Consider the following 20,960-nt stretch of genomic DNA (forward strand, 5'->3'; position numbering starts at 1 on the left):
TATATATATGGTGCCCGTCATGAACAACTCGGTCCAGTACAACTTTGGTCAAAACAACTACTGCCCGAAACGACTCTGTACCAAAATAACTCCGGACAAAACAACTCCCGGCAAAAACAACTTCAGACGAAATAACTCCTGACATAATAACTCTATGTCAAAATAACTCGGTACAAAACATCTCATGACAAAAATAAATCCGGAGGAAAATTACTCCTGACATAAAAGAAATAATTTCTGGTGGTCCAGGGGCGAAGCCCCGGCGGGGGTTGGAGAGCGGAGCCCTCAATTTTATTAATTAACTTTTATTAATTTAATTAATTTCATATACTAACATTAATTATTTTAATTAAAAAATTATTGGGGTCCAGAGACGCAGCTCCTGCGGGGGTTGGGGGTGGAGATCCCTGGTTTAATCAATTAAATTTTACTTATTTTAATTAATTTTATATATTACCATTAATTATTGTAATTGAAAAATTCTTGGGGTCCAGGGGCGCAGCCCCGGCGGGGTTTGGTGTTGGTCTTACAATTTTGAATAATGCTGTGAAGCGGGAAAGAATAAGAGTTACGGTAATTATTACGAGAAGCGTTCAACATTCACGTAACAGGATAATTGGTAGGAAAGGATTGTGGAGAGGATCATCTTAATGTGAGTTCATAGAATATGCGAGAAAAAATTATTAGATAGTTCGGACTGGGATTCGAACCTCGAACTTTCCGAAGACATGTCGGCTACTCTACCATTTGAGCTATCCGGTCTATACTAAATTTCCTTTCACTTATTCTATATACATTAAGCCACACCGTCCGTCTTACGGCAAGAATTTTTACAAATTTAAATAATGCTGTGAAGCGGGAAAGAATAGGAGTTACGGTAATTATTACGTGGTGGTGGTGGTGGTGGTGGTGGTGGTGGTGGTGGTGGTGGTGGTGGTGGTGGTGGTGGTGGTGGTGGTGGTGGTGGTGGTGGTGGTGGTGGTGGTGGTGGTGGTGGTGGTGGTGGTGGTGGTGGTGGTGGTGGTGGTGATGATGATGATGATGATGATGATGATGATGATGATGATGATGATGATGATGATGATGATGATGATGATGATGATGATGATGATGATGATGATGATGATGATGATGATGATGATGATGATGATGATGATGATGATGATGATGATGATGATGATGATGATGATGATGATGATGATGATGATGATGATGATGATGATGATGATGATGATGATGATGATGATGATGATGATGATGATGATGATGATGATGATGATGATGATGATGATGATGATGATGATGATGATGATGATGATGATGATGATGATGATGATGATGATGATGATGATGATGATGATGATGATGATGATGATGATGATGATGATGATGATGATGATGATGATGATGATGATGATGATGATGATGATGATGATGATGATGATGATGATGATGATGATGATGATGATGATGATGATGATGATGATGATGATGATGATGATGATGATGATGATGATGATGATGATGATGATGATGATGATGATGATGATGATGATGATGATTTTTTTTTTCTTTATTCCATTTACTGTAAGAAAATTATTATTATGATTATCATTAATGATTATATGTTAATTTTTTCAAGAGTTATTGCACTTCGAAAGTTCAAAAAAAAGGTTTTTATAAAACTTCTATCAGACTTTTGACTTGAAAAGCTCAAAAACCTCATAAGTGCAATTTCAAGAGCTTAGATATGGAATTAGCGGAAGTTGCAGGGTTGGCCTTTAGGGTCAACCGTTTTCCAGATTTTTTTGTTATAAATGATCTTTATGAGACGTGCACTTCTGATTTTCCAAACTTATCTTTTCTCTCCGTGAAGAGTAATAAATTGATAATTCCGTGAAACTTTTTAAAAATTTAATTTATTCAACTTGGGTCATGATTTTCTCACATTAAATGAAATATAGAAGAAAAAGATTTGATACATAAGTAATTTTTTTTTTAGCTTTATGAAAATGTTAGCGCATCAGAACCAATTTTACATATCAAAATAATTTTTAAGACCGTAATAAATTAATTTGTATTAGTTTAATACTTGAATAATCAAAATTTTATACATTTAGAAGTTTACGTCTGATTAACTTTAGACCTTTTTTGTAGTGCGTTGAATTCTCTACAAGAATATGCTATGGACTTATTTATATGAAGTGCGTATGCCGAGCTAGAAAAATAAACAAAAAAAAGAATTTTTTTTCCTATGTTATTTAAATGGGAAATGAAAAATTAGGGACAGACACTTCTAAATATTAATATTAAGAGCTCCGCTTTGAACAGGCTTCTGTTTTCACCTTCATGCAAGTTTTCAGCCTATTTTTCCGTTGAAAAAAAAAAGTCGCCTAAAATTGATACACCCTAACATATATCTATATGGGTCAAACATTGTCGAATCGACCAATAACTGGAATCGACCCCTTCCGATTTGGATGAAATTTGGTCAAAAAAGTTTGCTTTTATTATAAAACAAAGTTGTGCCAAAGGAAAAAATTTTTAAAATTTTTTTCGAAGTTATGCAAAATTAAAAATTTCACCATTTTCAGGTTTTTAAAATTTATTTTTGTAATATCTCGAAAACTATTGTAGTTACACAAAACAGACATGGGCCAAAGTTCATTTTAAAGGGGATACTTAGGACTATAAAAAAAATTTTTTTTTGCGTAAAATTTCTGAAAAATCAAAAAGTGGGAATATTTTGAAATTTAAAAAATCGTGAAAATCAATGCCCGCTATAAATTTTTGGCTCGTTTTTTTCACAGATTACCTCTTACTAATCTTAAAATATCCTGAAATTTTCAAGAGGGTGCTTTTTTTTTTTTATTCGAAGATATAAATTTTTGAATTTGGGAAAAACAATTTTTCTTTTACAAACTTCGGATGATGTTAAGTTAAATAATTATTCAATTCTGTTATTCTCAATGATGAAAAAAATGCAAATATTATTTGTGTACTACCATCAAGTTGGTCAACAGAAAAAATTGTAAATATTTTTGGCGCATCAACATACATAATAAAAAAAGGAAAAGAAAAAGTACAACAAGATGATATTTTATTTATTCCTGACTAGCAGTTTGCCCCGGCTTTGCACGGGCTTATAACAAAAATTTCAAAATTAATTATAATATTATATAGCCTATGTTACCCGGGGATAGTGTAGCTTTCCAACAGTGAAAGAATTTTTCAAATGGGTTCAGTAGTTTCGGAGCCTATTCAATGCAAACAAACAAACAAACAATCAAATCTTTCTTTATAATATTAGTATAAATGAAAACAAATACTACTCTTTACTGAACGCTGTTGAAGATAGAATCCAAGAGTTTTTTAAAAGTCAAAAAGTCGAGAATGACTCGGCAAAAAAGAATACAAATCTATTATTGAAAATGATCAACGAGTGCTAAAGCAAAAACGGTTAGTACTGGGTAACAACCGAAATTTACCAACCGTTTAAACAAAAATACCCATTTGATAAACTAGGTTTTTCAAAATTCGCGAGTTTAAGACCACCTGAATGTGTTCTTGCTGGTACATCTGATACTCACGTTGTATTTGTTTGCCTTATTCACAAAAATTTTAAACTTTTATTTGATAGTGCAAAACTTGGAAAATTGAAGCTCGAAAATGAAAGCCAACCGTTATCTTCATATTGGGATTGCATAAAAATGTTTATCTGTCAACCACAAACGAATGACTGCTACTTTGGAAAATGTAATAAATGTCCTGGCTCAACAAAATTGAGAAATACAGTACAAAATCTTCTCAGTAAGAATTTTTTAGATAATAATTGTCTCTAAGGAACACCGATCTACATGAGTCCATTGTTGACATGTAATTTCATTATTAAATCAAATGACGATTTTGTAGATGTTTTAATAGAATCTATTCCAAAATTGGTTCAGCATGACTTCGTAGCTCAACAACAGGCAGAATATTTTCATCTTACAAAAACACACCTCAAAGTTGAACAAGTACTTGTCGTTGCTGATTTTTCTGAAAATTATTCGTTTATACTTCAAAATATCATTCAAGGAGTATATTGGAATAATACACAGGCAACAATTCATCCATGTTCTTTTGCCCATTGACAAAGTTCTCCGGGTGTCTGAATTCGGTCATCAGTCGTTAGCTGAAGGTTAGCTCAACTGGCATTTTGACTTCTAAAAAACTCTTGGGCTCTATCTTTAGCAGCTTTCAGTAAAGAGTGGCCTTTGTTTTCATCAGGAATGAATAAAATATCATCTTGTTGTACTTCTTATTTCACATTTTTTATCATGTACACTGTTAAAAATTTCTATTGTAATTTTACAAGAAATGTATTGGAAGCTAATAGGCAAAACATCTATTTAAAATCACAATCGAGTATAGTTATATTACAAAACATATATAGCTCTGTGAGGTTAATAATTTTACAAAACGGTTTTGTAATTTTACAAATATTTTTAGATTAGTTAAGTTTGTAAAATTACAATACTTTCCTTGAATTTTACTTGAATTTAAATAATAAAAAAGGAAGATTTGATTTATTATTTGTTGTCATTTTATTTTTATGGAGCGCTGACTAGATTTTGCATCTTACGTAGACCTAATTTCTACAACTCTGATGATATAAAGTGATAATAATATTTACCCTAACTAAGAACCGAACGCGAGCCGCTTGCTTGCGAGACCGATACCTAACGCCCTACACCGTACGACTGATAGGTGATTTAACATCTTAGTATTCTCATAAGCTAATCCTACGTGGTGATTGAGTATTACGGCTTATTATTTATTATTTACATTATTTGTGTTATTTGATGCTGTTTATTGATGGAAACAAACTAACTTTCACATTATTTATAATTCATTAAATATTATAAAAATTAAAGTCTAACATATACTCATTAAAATATATTGATTTCGAAGTAATCGTTTGAGCGTAATATTAAAATTTATAAAAGATAAATGATGCCTCGAATTTATTAGTACAAATAAACAACCATAGACTAAAAATTAGTAAAAATAAATATGAAAAACATGGTTGTTTTTTGATACATCAGTCTCATTTTTGTAAAACTGAAAAGTATTGTTTTTAAAATTGGACAACAGTGAAGTAGAATTACAATTCGTGTAATATAATTAAAATTGTCTGGTAACATTACATTGCACTGTGTAATTTTACAATGAAAATTGTAAAAATAAAAAAAAGCTTTTTAAATTTTTTATGAGATTATTGTAATATAAATTACAATATTTTTTTTGTGATTTTACATACAATTATATCGAATCAGATCACAAATAATGTTTGCAAAATTAAAAAGCTTTTTCTTAAAAATTGACGAACGGTTCTGTAATATTACAATGCGTGTTAGGTTTATACACGAAGAATGTAAAATTACAATTCATCTTAGTAGATTTCCTGACAAGTGTTGGAAAATTACATGAATTGTATTTTATTTCACATTGCTATACACTGATTTGTAATTTTACTTATCATTTGTTTTGTAATATAATTATAATTTTACAAAAATTTCTTACAGTGTATGTTGATGCGCCAAAAATATTTACAATTTTTTCTGTTGACCAACTTGATGGTAGTACAGATAATATTTGAATTTTTTTATAATTGAAAATAACGAAATTAAATAATTATTTAATTTAACATTATCCGAAGTTAAAAAAAAAAGAACAGGACAGTTTTAGCAGATCATCACTTTGATAGTGAACACAATTTTCAGTTTGACGCTACAAAAATTTTGGATTATGAAACCCATTATTTTAAACGTAATGTCAGTGAAATGTTTTTTATTAAAGTGTTTGATTGCGTAAATTACAGGTCTGACATTCAGAGTTTGAGTTCTTCTTACTGTGACATTATTGAGTCGGTTAAATGTTTATTTAGATAGTGAGAATTAAGTTATTAATTACTTAACTAGCTGTTAGTATAAAGAGTTTTTTAATTTGAATTTATTTTTAATGTTGACTAAGAAACTAGGATCATTTGTAAACATCTTGATTTGCAGTCGGTATAACAGAATGTATAATATTAACTACTGTTACCATAGTGGTTTTATTAGTTTCACTTGACAGCTGATTCAAGTAACATGTTTTTTGTTTATCAATTAGTTGCTTGGCTGATAAATGTTATACTTGCTCTTAAATTTGTTAGTAATACTGTATTATATTAAGTAGTTTTTCCTACATTTATAACTTTAATTAACGATAAAGTGTTTCAGAAGATTATTGTTATTACATAAATGTTAACCTCAAATGTAAGAATTTATCTCTTCAAATTGTATTCTTTCATATGTTTTACATGTTTTTATATTATTGTTTTTTTCTCTGTACACAGCTTGCCTGAAGAAGTTGTAAATAAAAACGAAAAATTGCAACATTTGAAAACGTAACATTTGTTTTTACCCTTGGTCCACGTTCCTGATAACTTTAAATTATTAAAAAAAAAATTTTTTTTCCAAATTCAAAAATTTATATCTTCGAATAAAAAAAAATATCCTCTTCAAAATTTCAGGATATTTTAAGATAAGTAAGAGGTACTCTGTAAAAAAAAGAGCCAAAAATTTATAGCGGGCTTTGATTTTCACGATTTTTTAAATTTCAAAATTTTCCCACTTTTTGATTTTTCAAAAATTTTACCCAAAAAAAATAGTATATTACACTACAAGGGCAGAAAGTTGAGATTTTTGCACTGGGCGAAGCCGAAGGCATCATGGCGCGCAGTTCAGGGCTCTCAAATTTCTGCCCTTGTAGTGTATACTAGTTTTCTTGCTATGCGGTCGAAAGTACGCAAAAAATTGGGTTAAAAAAAATTGATGCCTGCCCCCGACATTTGCGGCACGAGCGAAGTGAGTGCTGTTGGTCGGGGGGGGGGGGGCAGGTATCAAATACACCTATCAATAAAGATATTAATATATAATCTATCATATTACTACTTTATTTTGAGAAAAGATCTTAATTTAATTAATTAAATTTAAAGTTATAAGGTAAAAGCCCCAATAGATGATCATGTACCAGTATATGATCACTCCATGTATTTGTATACCTATATTTATGAATATAGATATTAGGGTGTTTCAAAAAAAGACGAATTTTTTTTTTTTCTTTTGGTGTCTAAAAATTGATAGTATACATAAAAACAAAAATTTTGGTGCCCATGTGAGCTCTTAATATCAATAGTAAGATTTGCCTGTATCCATTTCTTTATTTTCCATTTAAATAACACGGGAAAAATTTTTTTTAATTTTTTAATTTTTATTACTTTGGAACGGTTCATCGTAACAACAATCTGAAAAATGATATTTGTAGGAAATTTTACGTTCTACAAAAAACGTCTAAAGACCAAAGTTCCTCAGATTAACGGCTTCAAAGATATCCGCGGTCAAAGATAACACTAATAAAAAATTTATAATATTTTCCAATAAAACTACAAAAAAAATATCATATGCTATATTTTTATTATTTTTTATGTTAAATTACTTCAATTCCGTTAACCTGAGACTGTAAACTTTTTTTTTTACTAATTAATTCAATACTTAACTCACGAAATGCACTAATATATAAATATAAACGTTAAAAATATCTTATAAATGATTTTTTGGTCTCTTTTATAACAAATTTATTTTTTTTTTTACTAAATATTAAGAAATTTAATTGAACAATTAATTCTTTATAACAAAAAACTATATTTACAACTTGTTACAACAATTTTTCAACTTGAAAATATTACAGTTTTATAAAATTACTTTTATTGCAATTAGGATATTGTTTTCTATGTTCTGTCACTACTTGCAACAAATATTGAAGCTGTTCTTCATCTTTCGTTAAGCATCGATTATACTGCTCTATCAATGCCACGCCGCGTTCTGCTACATCATTCATAACTTGAAGTTTCCCGAAATACTCCAAGTTTTCTAAGAAATTCGGATTCTGAGGCCACAAAGTAACATCCTCATCAATGAACTCATACGACAAATCAAACGATTCAAATATATTAATCGATCTCATAGACATAAATTGACTAAGATCTTTATTTAATAATGACTAAATTTTTCTTATCTATTATAAAGCGATTTGTTGTAGTTTCATTGGCTTTACAGTTGTTAAGAGCACGAACTATTCTTTTTCTTGTTCCAACTGAAACATTTTTATCAAAGAGAGATAAAACAGACAGCTCGTTGTTTAAATACCACAAGTGATCGGCTAATTTTTGTGAGCATGTCTGTGAAAGACTATTATTAAATCTTTCATATGAAATTAATTCTTTAATCAAAGTTAAATCATTATTAGGTGCTGTTATAGCACACGGCGCAGTGAACCAAGCTTTTAAATAGAATATTATGATAAATAAACAAAGTTCTCGTAATCCATCTATTTCCGATTTAGTAAGATGAAATTCATTTCTGAATAAAAAATTTTTAAACTATATATTGCTTTAGCCATCCACCTTGCATGATGGACCGCTCCAGGATGCTTAAATGTAATATTTGTGGTAGTAGTACCCAAAAATATTAATGATAATTCCAGAAGTTCACGGTAATCGTCTCGACAATGATCCATCTACAAAAAGTTATAAGTCAAAATGAAATTGATTATATCGCAATTTCAAAGTTGAGAAGACTAATTATTATTAACTGATGTGAGGTAAAAGTTGTAAAATATTTTACAAACGCAATTTTAATCGTTAAAGATGATTGAAAGTATAACAGTCATGTGAAACTGATTTTCAATATTTTTAATCACGACGGCAAGTTAATTAATCAGAGTAAAATTGATAATTGAGAAGCTTATTTTCAAAAGGGTATCTTTTGATTTTTGATTAATCGAGACAAAAAACTAGTTATCTTCAATTATAAATATTTGTATTGAACTTTTTTTAATTTAGCTATAAAGTGCAATCGGTTATGAAGCTGCAATTCGATTTTCATTTATAAATGTTCATAATTCTCAAAGTAATTAGTATTTAAAAGTTCAGAAAACTGGTATTTTAAAATATGAAAAGATACCCTTTTGAAAATCAGCTCCTCAATTATACTGAACTTTATACATTTTTCTTTTCCACTTTAACATCAGTTAATAATTCTTCAGCGCTGGATTAAAAAATTTTACTTCTATTTGATTATTAACGAATTTCAAAATCTCATCTTTGATTGGTGTTATTACTTCCAAAACTTTTTTGTCACAAATACCAGCCGTAAAGTTTGATTGGTCAATTTCATCCCACTTCTTTTTAAATCTCTGATAAATTGGAACGTTTGGGCCAGACGAAGCAGGCCAGTATACTTCAAATGCACTTCGAAGAACAATTTCAAAAATATGGTGTCGGCATGGCAAGTACAACAGTTTTCTACTAAGAGCCTTTTCTACTAATACACACGCACCATTTCTGATTCCTGAAAAAATAAAATGAGAATTGCTAGTGAAGTATCGATTTTTTAGAGTAGTATTTACCCGTATTTGACGCCGTAGTATCAGAACACAATGCTTTGATGTTGTCAGTATTAATATCCCATTGTTTTACTGTTTTAATAATAGCTGAAGCTTGGTTTTGTCCAGTCCCAGATTCTAGTTTAGGAACTCCTAACAGTTGAAATTTACCTGATGATGATAAAATAATCGGAAGCCGGTCAACTTGTTCTGTACCTGTAATATCTGATAACAGTTTTCCATCAAAATGTAGTACATAATTGTCAGTTTCCAGATTAGTCTTCAGATTTAACGCCGCTTCTTTCCGGAATTTTTCCCTTGCTCGGTGAATAGTCACATGACTAAAGTTTACGCTTGCACAATCAATGTTCAAGCAAGATAATAAAGCAGCAATAATGTAAGTCGCCATCCTACTAGTCACGTTAGCTCTATCCAAAGCCGCAGCAAGTTCTGGTGTCATTATATCAATTTTTGGAACTTGTTGTTTTGGCATTTCATCTTCATAATCAGAGATTATACGAGAAGTATTACTTTCCAAAGATTTCTGGGATAATTGAGATGGATGACTTGATATTTTATGATTAGCAACATCATCAGTCTCAACTGCACAATAATAGTTGACATTGTCGTTATCAAACTCTCCGACATTATTATTACTATCATTACCATTATTATTATAGTTTTTATCATTGCTATCAATGTTCTCTTCACTATTATTATCACTATTATTGTTATTATTATCATAATTGCTGATGTCAACATTCATGTCTTCGACATCTTCTAAAATTGGTTGAGAATTATATGAAATAAAACCACGTCGACTGGAAGATTTTTGTCCCAAATAAAATAATCTTTTTTCTTTGTCCAGTATATTTAAAACATCCGCATGAGCTACATCAAATAGTTTATTTAATTCATCCTGAAAAACGGATTCCTTTTTGATTGAGACTGTGACTTTTTCATTTTACGGTTTTTTTGTAAATTCTTCCATCGATTGTGATTTGAGATTAGTTTCAAAAAAGCAGATCTTTTCTCTCTTGTCGGGATTTGTGCCGCACACCAAATTTCAAAAACTTTGTCGATAGTGATTGATATACTTTCTTTAACTGAAAAATTTTTCGTATCAAGATAATAAAATAAAAGCGACATAATCTCTTTTAGAGAGGGTAATTTTTTTCCAACTAATTCACTTAACACATCACCAATCAAGTACACTGTTTTCACCATTATGGTCACAAAATTTATAACTAATATATTTTAACTAATTAAATTAATAATATAACGGATTGAAAAAACAGTCAGTATCAATGAACAAAGACAATGACGAGAAGATATAGTAAAGCGTTGAGAGCAAAGCAACTAAATGAAGTTAGTACCGAACAACCAGGCTTACCAACACAGAGCTTATTAGCTACAACACTCAAATTAAATGAGTATAATACTCTGTACCGACAGAGCTAAATAAAGCTCTGTTGATATTTTTCAAATAAAAAACATTTGATCAAGTTTTATAGTAGATTTAATTGATTTAACGTATTTACAGAATTTTCATATTATTTTGAATAATATGCAATGATGAGTGTTTGGTTAGTTTGTGTAATAAGGAACTTTACATTTTCCTCTTACAAAAATTTATAAATTTTATAAAATATAAAATAAATTTGTTATAAGAAAGACCAAAAAATCATTTATGTGACATTTTTAACGTTTATATTTATATATTAGTGCATTTCGTGAGTTAAGTATTGAATTAATTAGTAAAAAAAAAAGTTTACAGTCTCAGGTTAACAGAATTGAAGTAATTTAACATAAAAAATAATAAAAATATAGCATATGATATTTTTTTTGTAGTTTTATTGGAAAATATTATAAATTTTTTATTAGTGTTATCTTTAACCGCGGATATCTTTGAAGCCGTTAATCTGAGGAACTTTGGTCTTCAAACGTTTTTTGTAGAGCGTAAAATTTCCTACTAATATCATTTTTCAGATTGTTGTTACGATGAACCGTTCCAAAGTAATAAAAATTAAAAAATTAAAAAAAATTTTTCCCGTGTTATTTAAATGGAAAATAAAGAAATGGATACAGGCAAATCTTACTATTCATATTAAGAGCTCACATGGGCGCCAAAATTTTTGTTTTTAGGTATACTATCAATTTTTAGACACCAAAAGAAAAAAAAAAAATTCGTCTTTTTTTGAAACACCCTAATAGATATACAAATACCTGGAGTGATCATATACTGGTACGTGATCATCTATTGGGGCTTTTACCTTGAATATATTATAAATTAACTCTGATTTTAAGAATAAAAAAAAAAAAAAAAAAAACAGAAAAATGAAATTATAATCGTAAAATGCATAGAAAAAAAAATTAAGAAAAGAATCTGTTTTATTATAAAAATGAATTTATTTATTTGAGAATATCTATCAGAATAAAAAATATTTCTCTTTTTTTTTTTTTTTTTTTTTTTTTGTAATTTAAATATTTAACAAATCTCATTTCATTAAAATAAATATTCATTTTCTGTAACTAACTTAATTTTAACGTATAATCATTGACACATAACAAAACAGATACATTCATAACAATCACAAGTAAGGTTAGGCTTGTATACATAAGTAATAGAATGAGCGCGACCACCGACTTTCGGACTTTCTGCCGCCTCGTGTCTCGTTGTCAGTGCATGAATACATTTTTTCGGCTCCCCGTCGTAGAGCGCATGCGCGACTCGACCACGGCATAAAAATGAGGCTTTCTGCCGTAAAATTGCAGTGGGAACCCCGTACTTTCGACCAGCGTAGTAAGAAAAATTTTTTTTATAGTTCTAAGTATCCTTTTTAAAATGAACTTTGGCACATGTCTGTAACAACTTTGTTTTATGATTTACGTTTTTTACGCATGCGCGTGCAAGTGTAGGCACTCCGATTTATCGTGGTTTGTTATATGTTATTAAATATGAATTAAATTAACCTAATAATTTTAATTATTAGTTACTAGTGATCAGCAAAAATTTTGTTATCAATATCACCATTTAGTTCTTATAACAAACAACATATTGTATTGTTTCTATTTGAGCCGCATTGTATGGTGCCATTAGCCTGGCTTTAACCACAAATATCGCCAACTACTGAAAGTGTCATTTCATTAAACAGATTTGCTTTGTGTGCTCTATTTAGCTATTTAGCTCTCAAATTAACAGTGAATTTCTATCTTGGTATGTGCTAAATGCTACATTTGCATATATACATACAAGTATATATATTTATATATATAACCAACACACATTTAAGCTGCCGTAGTCAGGCAATAACCTACAACTGTGTTGTTATTCCACCAATTGCTTAACTTCATCGATTTGAACATTAAGCATTACCACAATGTCACCACCTACTGAAAAATCAGAAAAATCAGACAAATGTCGTGTCTGTAGTAGCAGCATTGCCAAAGATCAAGTATCATGTGCCGGATGCCAAGCTATTGTTTACCCAGGATGCGCCAGGTAAGCTGGCGCGCTTGCAGGAGGCATATTCCAAAGATGCTGTGGACGGCGTGGATCCACATCTCTCGATGACATCCGTAACCTGCTTTCAACAGAATTAAAAAAGTTACGTACGGACTTCAAAACTGAATTTTCATCTGTATCTAACAGTGTCAACGAACTTAAAACAAGTGAAAGAGAACACTAAAATGTTCAACGAGAGAATTGGTCAAATTGAAAAAGACAATGTTGATATTAAAAAACGTCTTTGTGTAGTAGAATCTAAGACCAATAACCTAAACGATAGAACAGCAAGTGTTAGTGGTGATATTAATAATATTAATATTCTACGTGGAATTGAAGAAAGATTGGCGAAGAAAAACAATGCAATTTTCTTCGGCGTAAATGAACCTGAAGGTAACAGTCTAGAAGAACGTAATGCCAAGAACCGGGACTCTATTCAGATCATATGTAACGCAATTGCGAATAACATTACATTCTCGGGCTGTACAAGTATTGGTCAACACGCTACGGTTAATATTCAACCTCGTCCTATCAAAGTTTTCTTCACTGAGCATTCATTTGTCAACCAGATAATATCGGGACTACTATGAAAGAAAAAGATGAAGAATCCGTCTCCCTTGATACGAGCCCTGTCTATAGTCCAGGATCGTACCAATTTCCAGAGGCTGGAACAAAAAAAAAGTCTGTCAGGAACTCAAGGACAGGATAGCAGCAGGAGAGAGGGATCTACATATTATTGTACCATATATTATCGACCACTTTTGACCCTGACCCCTTTTGATTTGGCTGAAAGTTTACCATCCTTTTCTACCTTATGAAAAACGTCTCTCATAATTTTTTCAAATTTTTTTACCCAACCGAAAAAAAAAGTTATGAATTTTTCAAAAAAACCGCTTTTTTATTTTTAAATTTCCATTTAAACTTCTTCAAAAATTGACTTATCGAGACGTTTTTTTTTCCAAATTTTCGTTATTAAATATTCTTTTTGGAAAAAGATAAAAAAAAATTATTCAAACCTATCTTCATCGTTATTTTTTAGATTTTCTGAAAAAACTCCGATTTTCTCGATGATTACCATTTTTAATTTCTTTTTTCTTTCTTTCATATGAAACTTTGACATTTTCTACAAATATCCTGAAATTATCAGAAATGTGTTTTTTCGATTTATATTTTTTTTCAATTGAAAAAAAAAAAATTTCTTTTTTTTTTAATCTTATTTTTCATAACACCGGTCCAAAAATTTTCGGGAATCCTCAAAAAACGAGAAAAAAGTATAGAACCATAAGTTAAACATGTTAATCATCGAGAAAATAAATTTTTTTAAAAACAAAGGAAATTGAAAAACAACAAAAAATATAGAACTAAACGTTAACCAGGTTAGCTTCTCAGAATTGCTTCTTGAATTTTTAATCCTTGCGAAGGTGCAAGTCTATTTTCAAATTACTCTAAACATCTTTGAAAAATAATAGTTTGCACACCTATGAATCCTCTTCTTAAAAAAAAAAACTATTTAAGTGCCATCTTCAGAAAAAAATATTGTTTAAGAACATTTTCTCATTTGCTTGCTTAGCTATAAGCTAAATGTTTTTATTAGTTTAAGAATTATTGCACTTGAGACATTATAATTATGTATTAAATCATTTGATAAAACCGTTTTAACCATAAAACTCAGAGTATCGGAGAATTGTTAATTTCAATGCCCACCATTCACTAAGCAATAAATAAAAAAATCAATTGTTTTTCAATTTTCTTTGCTTTTAAAAGAATTAATTTTCTCGATGATTAACATGTTCAACTTTTGGTTCTATAATTTTTTCTTTTTTTTTAAGGATTCCTGAAAATTTTTGGACCGATGTTATGAAAAATAAGATTAAAAAAAAAAAATTTTTTTTTTCAATTGAAAAAAAAAAATTAATCGAAAAAACATATTTCTGAAAATTTCAGGAAATTTGTAGAAAATGTCAAAGTTTCATATAAAAGTAGGAGAAAAGACATTAAAAATGGTAATCATCGAGAAATTCGGAGTTTTTTCGGAAAATCTAAAAAATAACGATGAAGATAGGTTTGAATAATTTTTTTTTATCTTTTTCCAAAAAAAATATTTAATAACGAAAATTTGGAAAAAATACGTCTCGATAAGTCAATTTTTGAAAAAGTTTAAATGGAAATTTAAAAATAAAATAGCGGTTTTTTTGAAAAATTCATAACTTTTTTTTGGTTGGGTAAAAAAATTTGAAAAAATTATGAGACGTTTTTGATAGGGTAGAAAAGGATGGTAAACTTTCAGTCAAATCAAAAGGGATCAGGGTCAAAAGTGGTCGATTTGGCGTCAAATGCCCCATATACATTAGGGTGGCCCAAAAAAATCGACAATTTTTAACTTCCCGCTAAGAAAATCGAAGATTTTCAAAAATCGAAAATTTTCAAAAATCGGGAAATTATTGTTTTCACCCCGTTTTGCAAAAATCGAGTTTTCATCAGATCTCGACGTTTAAAGGTCACAGGGAGCTTCTCTGACTATCCCCGCGAGGTTGTCACTATGTCTGTATGTATGTGTGTTTTTTTAGGGGAATCCTTTTTACGGATTCTAGGCATAGCTGTTTGGCCTGGATATGTGGCGACTCGACGCAGCGTCATACTAAAACTCGACACTAACGCCCCTACCCACTAAACCCTAAACCCCTTTTCCTTCTTTCCTCTAATCCCTCATGGAAACCGCCGTCAGGCATTACTTCGTGAAGGGAGGATCTAGCTACTGCTCTTCCTTCTGGTGGCTAAGGTGTTAACTACCTTCCTTCTATCTTCTGCTATTTGCTCTTTTTCTTTCGGTGGAACGCAAGTCTTTAAGGACTTCTGTTGCAAACGTGTTGGTAGCGTTCCAGGCAGCTTCTGATGACAACATTGCTTCTACTAGTGAATCTGGTTGTATTCTCTGGTTCAGGATCCTCTCCAGTTCTTCACGCTGTGGATTGAAACGAGGACATACAAAGAAGACGTGCTCCGCGTCTTCAGCAGCTCCTGGGCAGGACGGGCACTCCGAAGAGTCATCGTGCTTAAAGCGGTGTAGATACTCTCGAAAACACCCATGTCCCGACAACATCTGCGTAAGATAGTAATTGACCTCACCGTGATTCCGGTTAAGCCAAATGTCGATCCGAGGTATGAGACGGTGCGTCCACCTACCCTTCTCTGCAGCATCCCATTGTAGTTGCCATCGGCCTATGCTCTTCTGCCGTTCTTCAATTCTAAGTTCTTCAGGGCTCAGTGCAGTTGACCTTTTTCGTTGGTAAAGGGTCCGCCTTTCCTCTGCTAGAACTCTAAGAGGTAGGGTTCCAGCAATGACGCACACTGCTTCTGTGTGTGTGTGTGTGTGTGTGTGTGTGTGTGTGTGTGTGTGTGTGTGTGTGTATGTGTGTGTGTGTGTGTGTGTGCGTGTGTGTGTGTATGTGTGTGTGTGTGTGTGTGCATAAGTATGTAAACTTCTTATAACTTTTGAACGGTTAAACCGATTTCATCGCGGTTCCCTGGCAGATTCGTGGTCACGATAAAATGATCGTGAAATGACGGTGAATGTACCGTGAATTCACAGTGTCGACAAATGATCGTCGAATGACCGTCACTTGACTATCGAACGGCCGTCATTTGACAGTGAACGACGAGTATCATTGTGAAAGTTTTTCACTGTAACTTAATGATTTTTATTCTGTATAGTTATCATACTTTGCTCTTCGAAAAACCAAATTTTTACTTGACTTCTCCGATTTTTTACCTGAGTAAAAATCGTAGATCATCGATCGATCGTCCATTATTTGACAGTCATTCGAAAACATATAAATTGTCAAAAAACCGTCGGTGATAGATGCAGCGTAGTCTGTAAGTGAAACGAGCGTATAATGTCGGTAAGTCAGGAATTTTTTACTAGTCAAGGATGAAAAAGTGTTGACTATATATTTTTTTTTTTTTTAATTTGTTTAAAGTCGCATAAACTACTAAGGTCATGAGCGAATACGGTAGGGGGTAAACTTTTGAGATTGGAACTCGTTTTATTTTTTGAGCTGAGCAGAATAATACACTTCGATATTGAAAATATTCATTGGTGTACACCGGACTCGAACCCGGTCCAATGCTTTGGTAAACAAGGGCCGGATCCGATAGGGCTACCGCGCCTGACTATATTTTATTAAAAATACTCAAAGTGTATAAAAAGATAGGTAAATGAGAAATTTTCAGTAAATAATCGGGATGAAAAATTTGGAAAAAATATTAAATTATTGTAATTTTGTTTATTTCAAAGTAAAATCACTAGTCACGTAAGTACTATATACACGCCTTTTTATTCGCTCTTATTTTTGGAATACTTTTCTGTGTTATATGCCTTCGGGCTATTTTTGTTACAGTTATCCTTGCAAGCTTTTATTGCAATCTCTTCAGATTGCTAATCAGATCCGTTTTTACTCAACTAATAGTGGAGTTATTCATTATTTTCTGTCACGCTTTGAGGATTTGGAGGTTATTAAGTTTTTATTCAGACGTGAACGCAGTCAATCTATTCTGAGTGAATGTAGCCCTTTCAACACCATACTCATGTACTAGTACGTCTTTCACGATACAGCTGGTGCCACATCAAGTGTTGTTTACGTTTTTCAAATCTGACAGTTATCATACAGTTAAATATATTATGAACTGTTTTAGGTGTAAAAAATCTGTATTAAAGCCGATAAAGTGCAAGATATGCAAGCTCGTATATCATCCAAGTTATGCAAAATAAATTACTAAATCTAAAGTAACCACGTGTTGTGAAACTCGTTCATCTCACCAATCTCACCGCTTCATATCTCAACAAGTAGTCATAATCAAACATCTCAATATTCAGTTATTAGACCATCGAGCTTCTCAGGCAGTCTACTTAGGAAATTTACATTGACAAGTTATAAATCAATTGATTCATCACCTAAAACACCACCTATATCATCTACCGAAGACGACTCTGTGTTTTTATCGCCTATTGGAATAACTTCTTTATCAACGATGAGTACAGGTAGTCAGGAAAATGCGATCGTGTCCCAGGCTCCAGAGACTGGAGCTCAAATGATATCAGTCATATCTACGTCTGACTCTCGCCCACTGCCAAGTTTGCCTATACAAACTCAAAGTCCTGATGTAAAACCTGATTAGTCTAAATATTCGCTAGATGACAAAATGAATATGTTGTTAGATATGTCCTACAAAAATACTATAAGTATCCAAACTGTGACAATAAATTTAAATAAACACAGTGAAGAGATCAGAAACTTCGCAGCAAATCTAAATGAAAACAATAGTAAAATTGTTAAGTTATCTGAGGGCTTGAATGATGTACATTCAACTCTCACTGAAGTCACCAAAACTCAGGTTGAATCTCAAAAAAAAAATTGCGGAGTTACATACAAAACTAAATGATAATTCTACAAAGTGCCAAGAAAATTCTACTGCTATCACATTACTTAAATCTACTCTTGATTGTCTTGCCAGTACTCCACTCTCTCAGCTTGCTACTGGAAATCGCATGTCATCTCAAATACTGATATCTGGGATTCCTAATGCCTCAAATGATAAACGATCAAATGAAAAAATCGTCGAGCAAATTTTCCAGAAATTAAATATCGTAAGTCTAACGAATGACATCCTGGCTATTAGAGTATTTAACACAAATAAGAGGCAAAGTGAGTCAAACTCTACATCAACGTGTCGGTCCCTTATATTAAAATTAAAATCTGCTGACATATGCGATCACATCATTGATGTAAAGCGTCGATCTCCCAAACTTCTTGTCAAGGATATCTCAAACACGAATGCTCATACTAATCACAACAAACCTATTTACATCTCTGAATTCCTACATCCTGATCTCTACAAATTTTTACAGAAGATTAAAGTCAGAGCTAAACAATTAAAAATCAAATATGTCTGGACTTACCTTGGCAATGTTTATGCTAAAAAAAATGACGACTCTCCTAAGATAGTCATTAATACTGAAGATGACCTAAATAGTATTTCATAGCAATCTAGAGATAAACTCAATGTTACAAATTCATCAATAAATATTCTAAACCTAAACATAAACAGTTACTTAACTCATTTAGCCTAGTTTGAAGCGTTGATAGATGAATTACCATAATTGCAATTGTTGAATACTGTTCCATAGTTTTGATTGACTTATCCAAAAGGCTAGACTACAAACTTCAACGTCTTATAAACAACACCATCAGATTCATCTTTAATTTAAGACGAGATGAACATATCACTCCCTACAGGCATTCATTAAACTGGCTCACGGTTAAATGTAAACGAATGTACTCGTTAGCGTGCTTCATCTACAAACTTCTAAAATAAGGTGAACCTAAGTTCCTTAGAAGTCTCTTCGTTGAAGAATCCACAGATATTAGAAGATCGGAACAATTGCTGCTAAACAAATCAATGTGTCTTTTAAAATGCCAAACTTCTTAACTACTATTTTTGAACATTCCTTCGTAGTTTCTGCGATCCAAATTCGGAGGGAATTACCATTTGAAGTCACAAATTCACTTAGCTTAAATTCTTTTAAAACTAGTACTTTTGAATTCTTCATGAAACGTGAACAAGATAATGAATCTTAATTTCAAACTTTTAAATAAGACAGGGAATCCTAATTTTCAAACCTTTGATATTCATTAACACATTTCTGTTACATGAATTTATCGTTCTAGATCATCTCAGATTATCATCTTCTATAATTTGTATAATTTGTACCACTGAGTTTAACTCTTAAATTTTTAATGCTCTTTTGAAATTTTATATTTTCATTAGTCATACGTGTACTTTTATTGTAACTCTTTTTGTATACTTTTGCCATTTGGCTATACTGCCTTGGCATTGAAATTAAATAATAAATAAAATCATAAAACATTAATCAGACTACATGCAATCAATAGAGATTCATCATTTCAATACTTTTCAGAAAAGTTTATGGCTTACAACAAGTGTTGTATTTTTTTCGTAGTCTTAAATGAAAAACCATAATACTTTTTGTTTATGAAAAATATAATAATCAATATTGGTTTTCTTTTTTTATCGGCAGATATTTTATTCAACAATTAATTAATAAATTATAATTTATTTTTAACTTAACTATAAACATATTTTCTGCACGTTAAATATTTTCACCGTAATTTCAAAATTCGAATCCATTATTAAAGATTTGAGTTTTTTTTTTTTAGAGACAAAAACTTTAATTTCAAAATTACGGACAAATCGTTTGTTATCAAGAAAAATTATTATGAGATATTTTTTTTAACAATTAAATTTTTAGCAATTTCTGTTCCAGATTTTTTTTTATACAGTTAATAATTTTACCGTAATTTCAAAATCAAGATTTTCGTAATCAAAAATTTGAATCATTTATTACGATTATTATTAGGAAGTCATGGAAGAAATATGAATTTATTTAAGATAATTTTATCTGTACAATGAAAATAAAATGACTCGGATTTGACACTTTATGAGGTGTCTGAATTAGTCGTTTTGAACAGTGTCTCAGATAGCCAAACTGGTAAAGTCTCGGGCACGCAACTAGATGAGCCGGGATCGAGTCCCGGTCTAGACTGTCCACAGTATTTTTTTTTATTTTATTGTCCGCAACAGTAGCATTAAATTACTGTATTTCGCCAGTATATTGAGCGTACAGTGTCGGTTATAACGTCGTAGATTCACTTGCGTATGCACCGTATATATTCAATAAATTCATAGTAAACATCGTTCACAACGGTATCCGATGCTGACTGATAGATCGCTCGGTAAAAACGAATTTTATACAGTGAAACGACTGTGAAACAGCCGTCAATCGACCGTGCTTTCACCGTGTCGCCGAAACGGCCAGGGTTGGTGCCATCCGAAAGGGCTTGGCCAAACTTAGACATTGAATACAATTTCGACTGATTCGGACCGATGGATTTCGAAAAATCTAAGAAAA

The 20,960-nt window shown here is 31.3% G+C and overlaps 1 protein-coding gene across 1 annotated transcript; it reads right to left on the reverse strand.

The window, feature by feature from the left end:
* Nucleotides 1-8,169: 8,169 nt before the first annotated feature.
* Nucleotides 8,170-10,401, reverse strand: LOC123267272 (uncharacterized protein DDB_G0275275-like). Its single transcript, XM_044731824.1, has 3 exons — nucleotides 9,493-10,401; nucleotides 9,151-9,434; nucleotides 8,170-8,601 (listed from the first exon to the last, which is right to left on the reverse strand). Exons 1-3 carry the CDS (start codon nucleotides 10,232-10,234, stop codon nucleotides 8,413-8,415), a joined length of 1,215 nt encoding a protein of 404 aa, XP_044587759.1. The 5' UTR covers nucleotides 10,235-10,401; the 3' UTR covers nucleotides 8,170-8,412.
* Nucleotides 10,402-20,960: the final 10,559 nt, after the last annotated feature.

Source organism: Cotesia glomerata, linkage group LG6, assembly GCF_020080835.1.
Source record: "Cotesia glomerata isolate CgM1 linkage group LG6, MPM_Cglom_v2.3, whole genome shotgun sequence".
In the NCBI taxonomy this organism is placed as follows: domain Eukaryota; kingdom Metazoa; phylum Arthropoda; class Insecta; order Hymenoptera; family Braconidae; genus Cotesia; species Cotesia glomerata.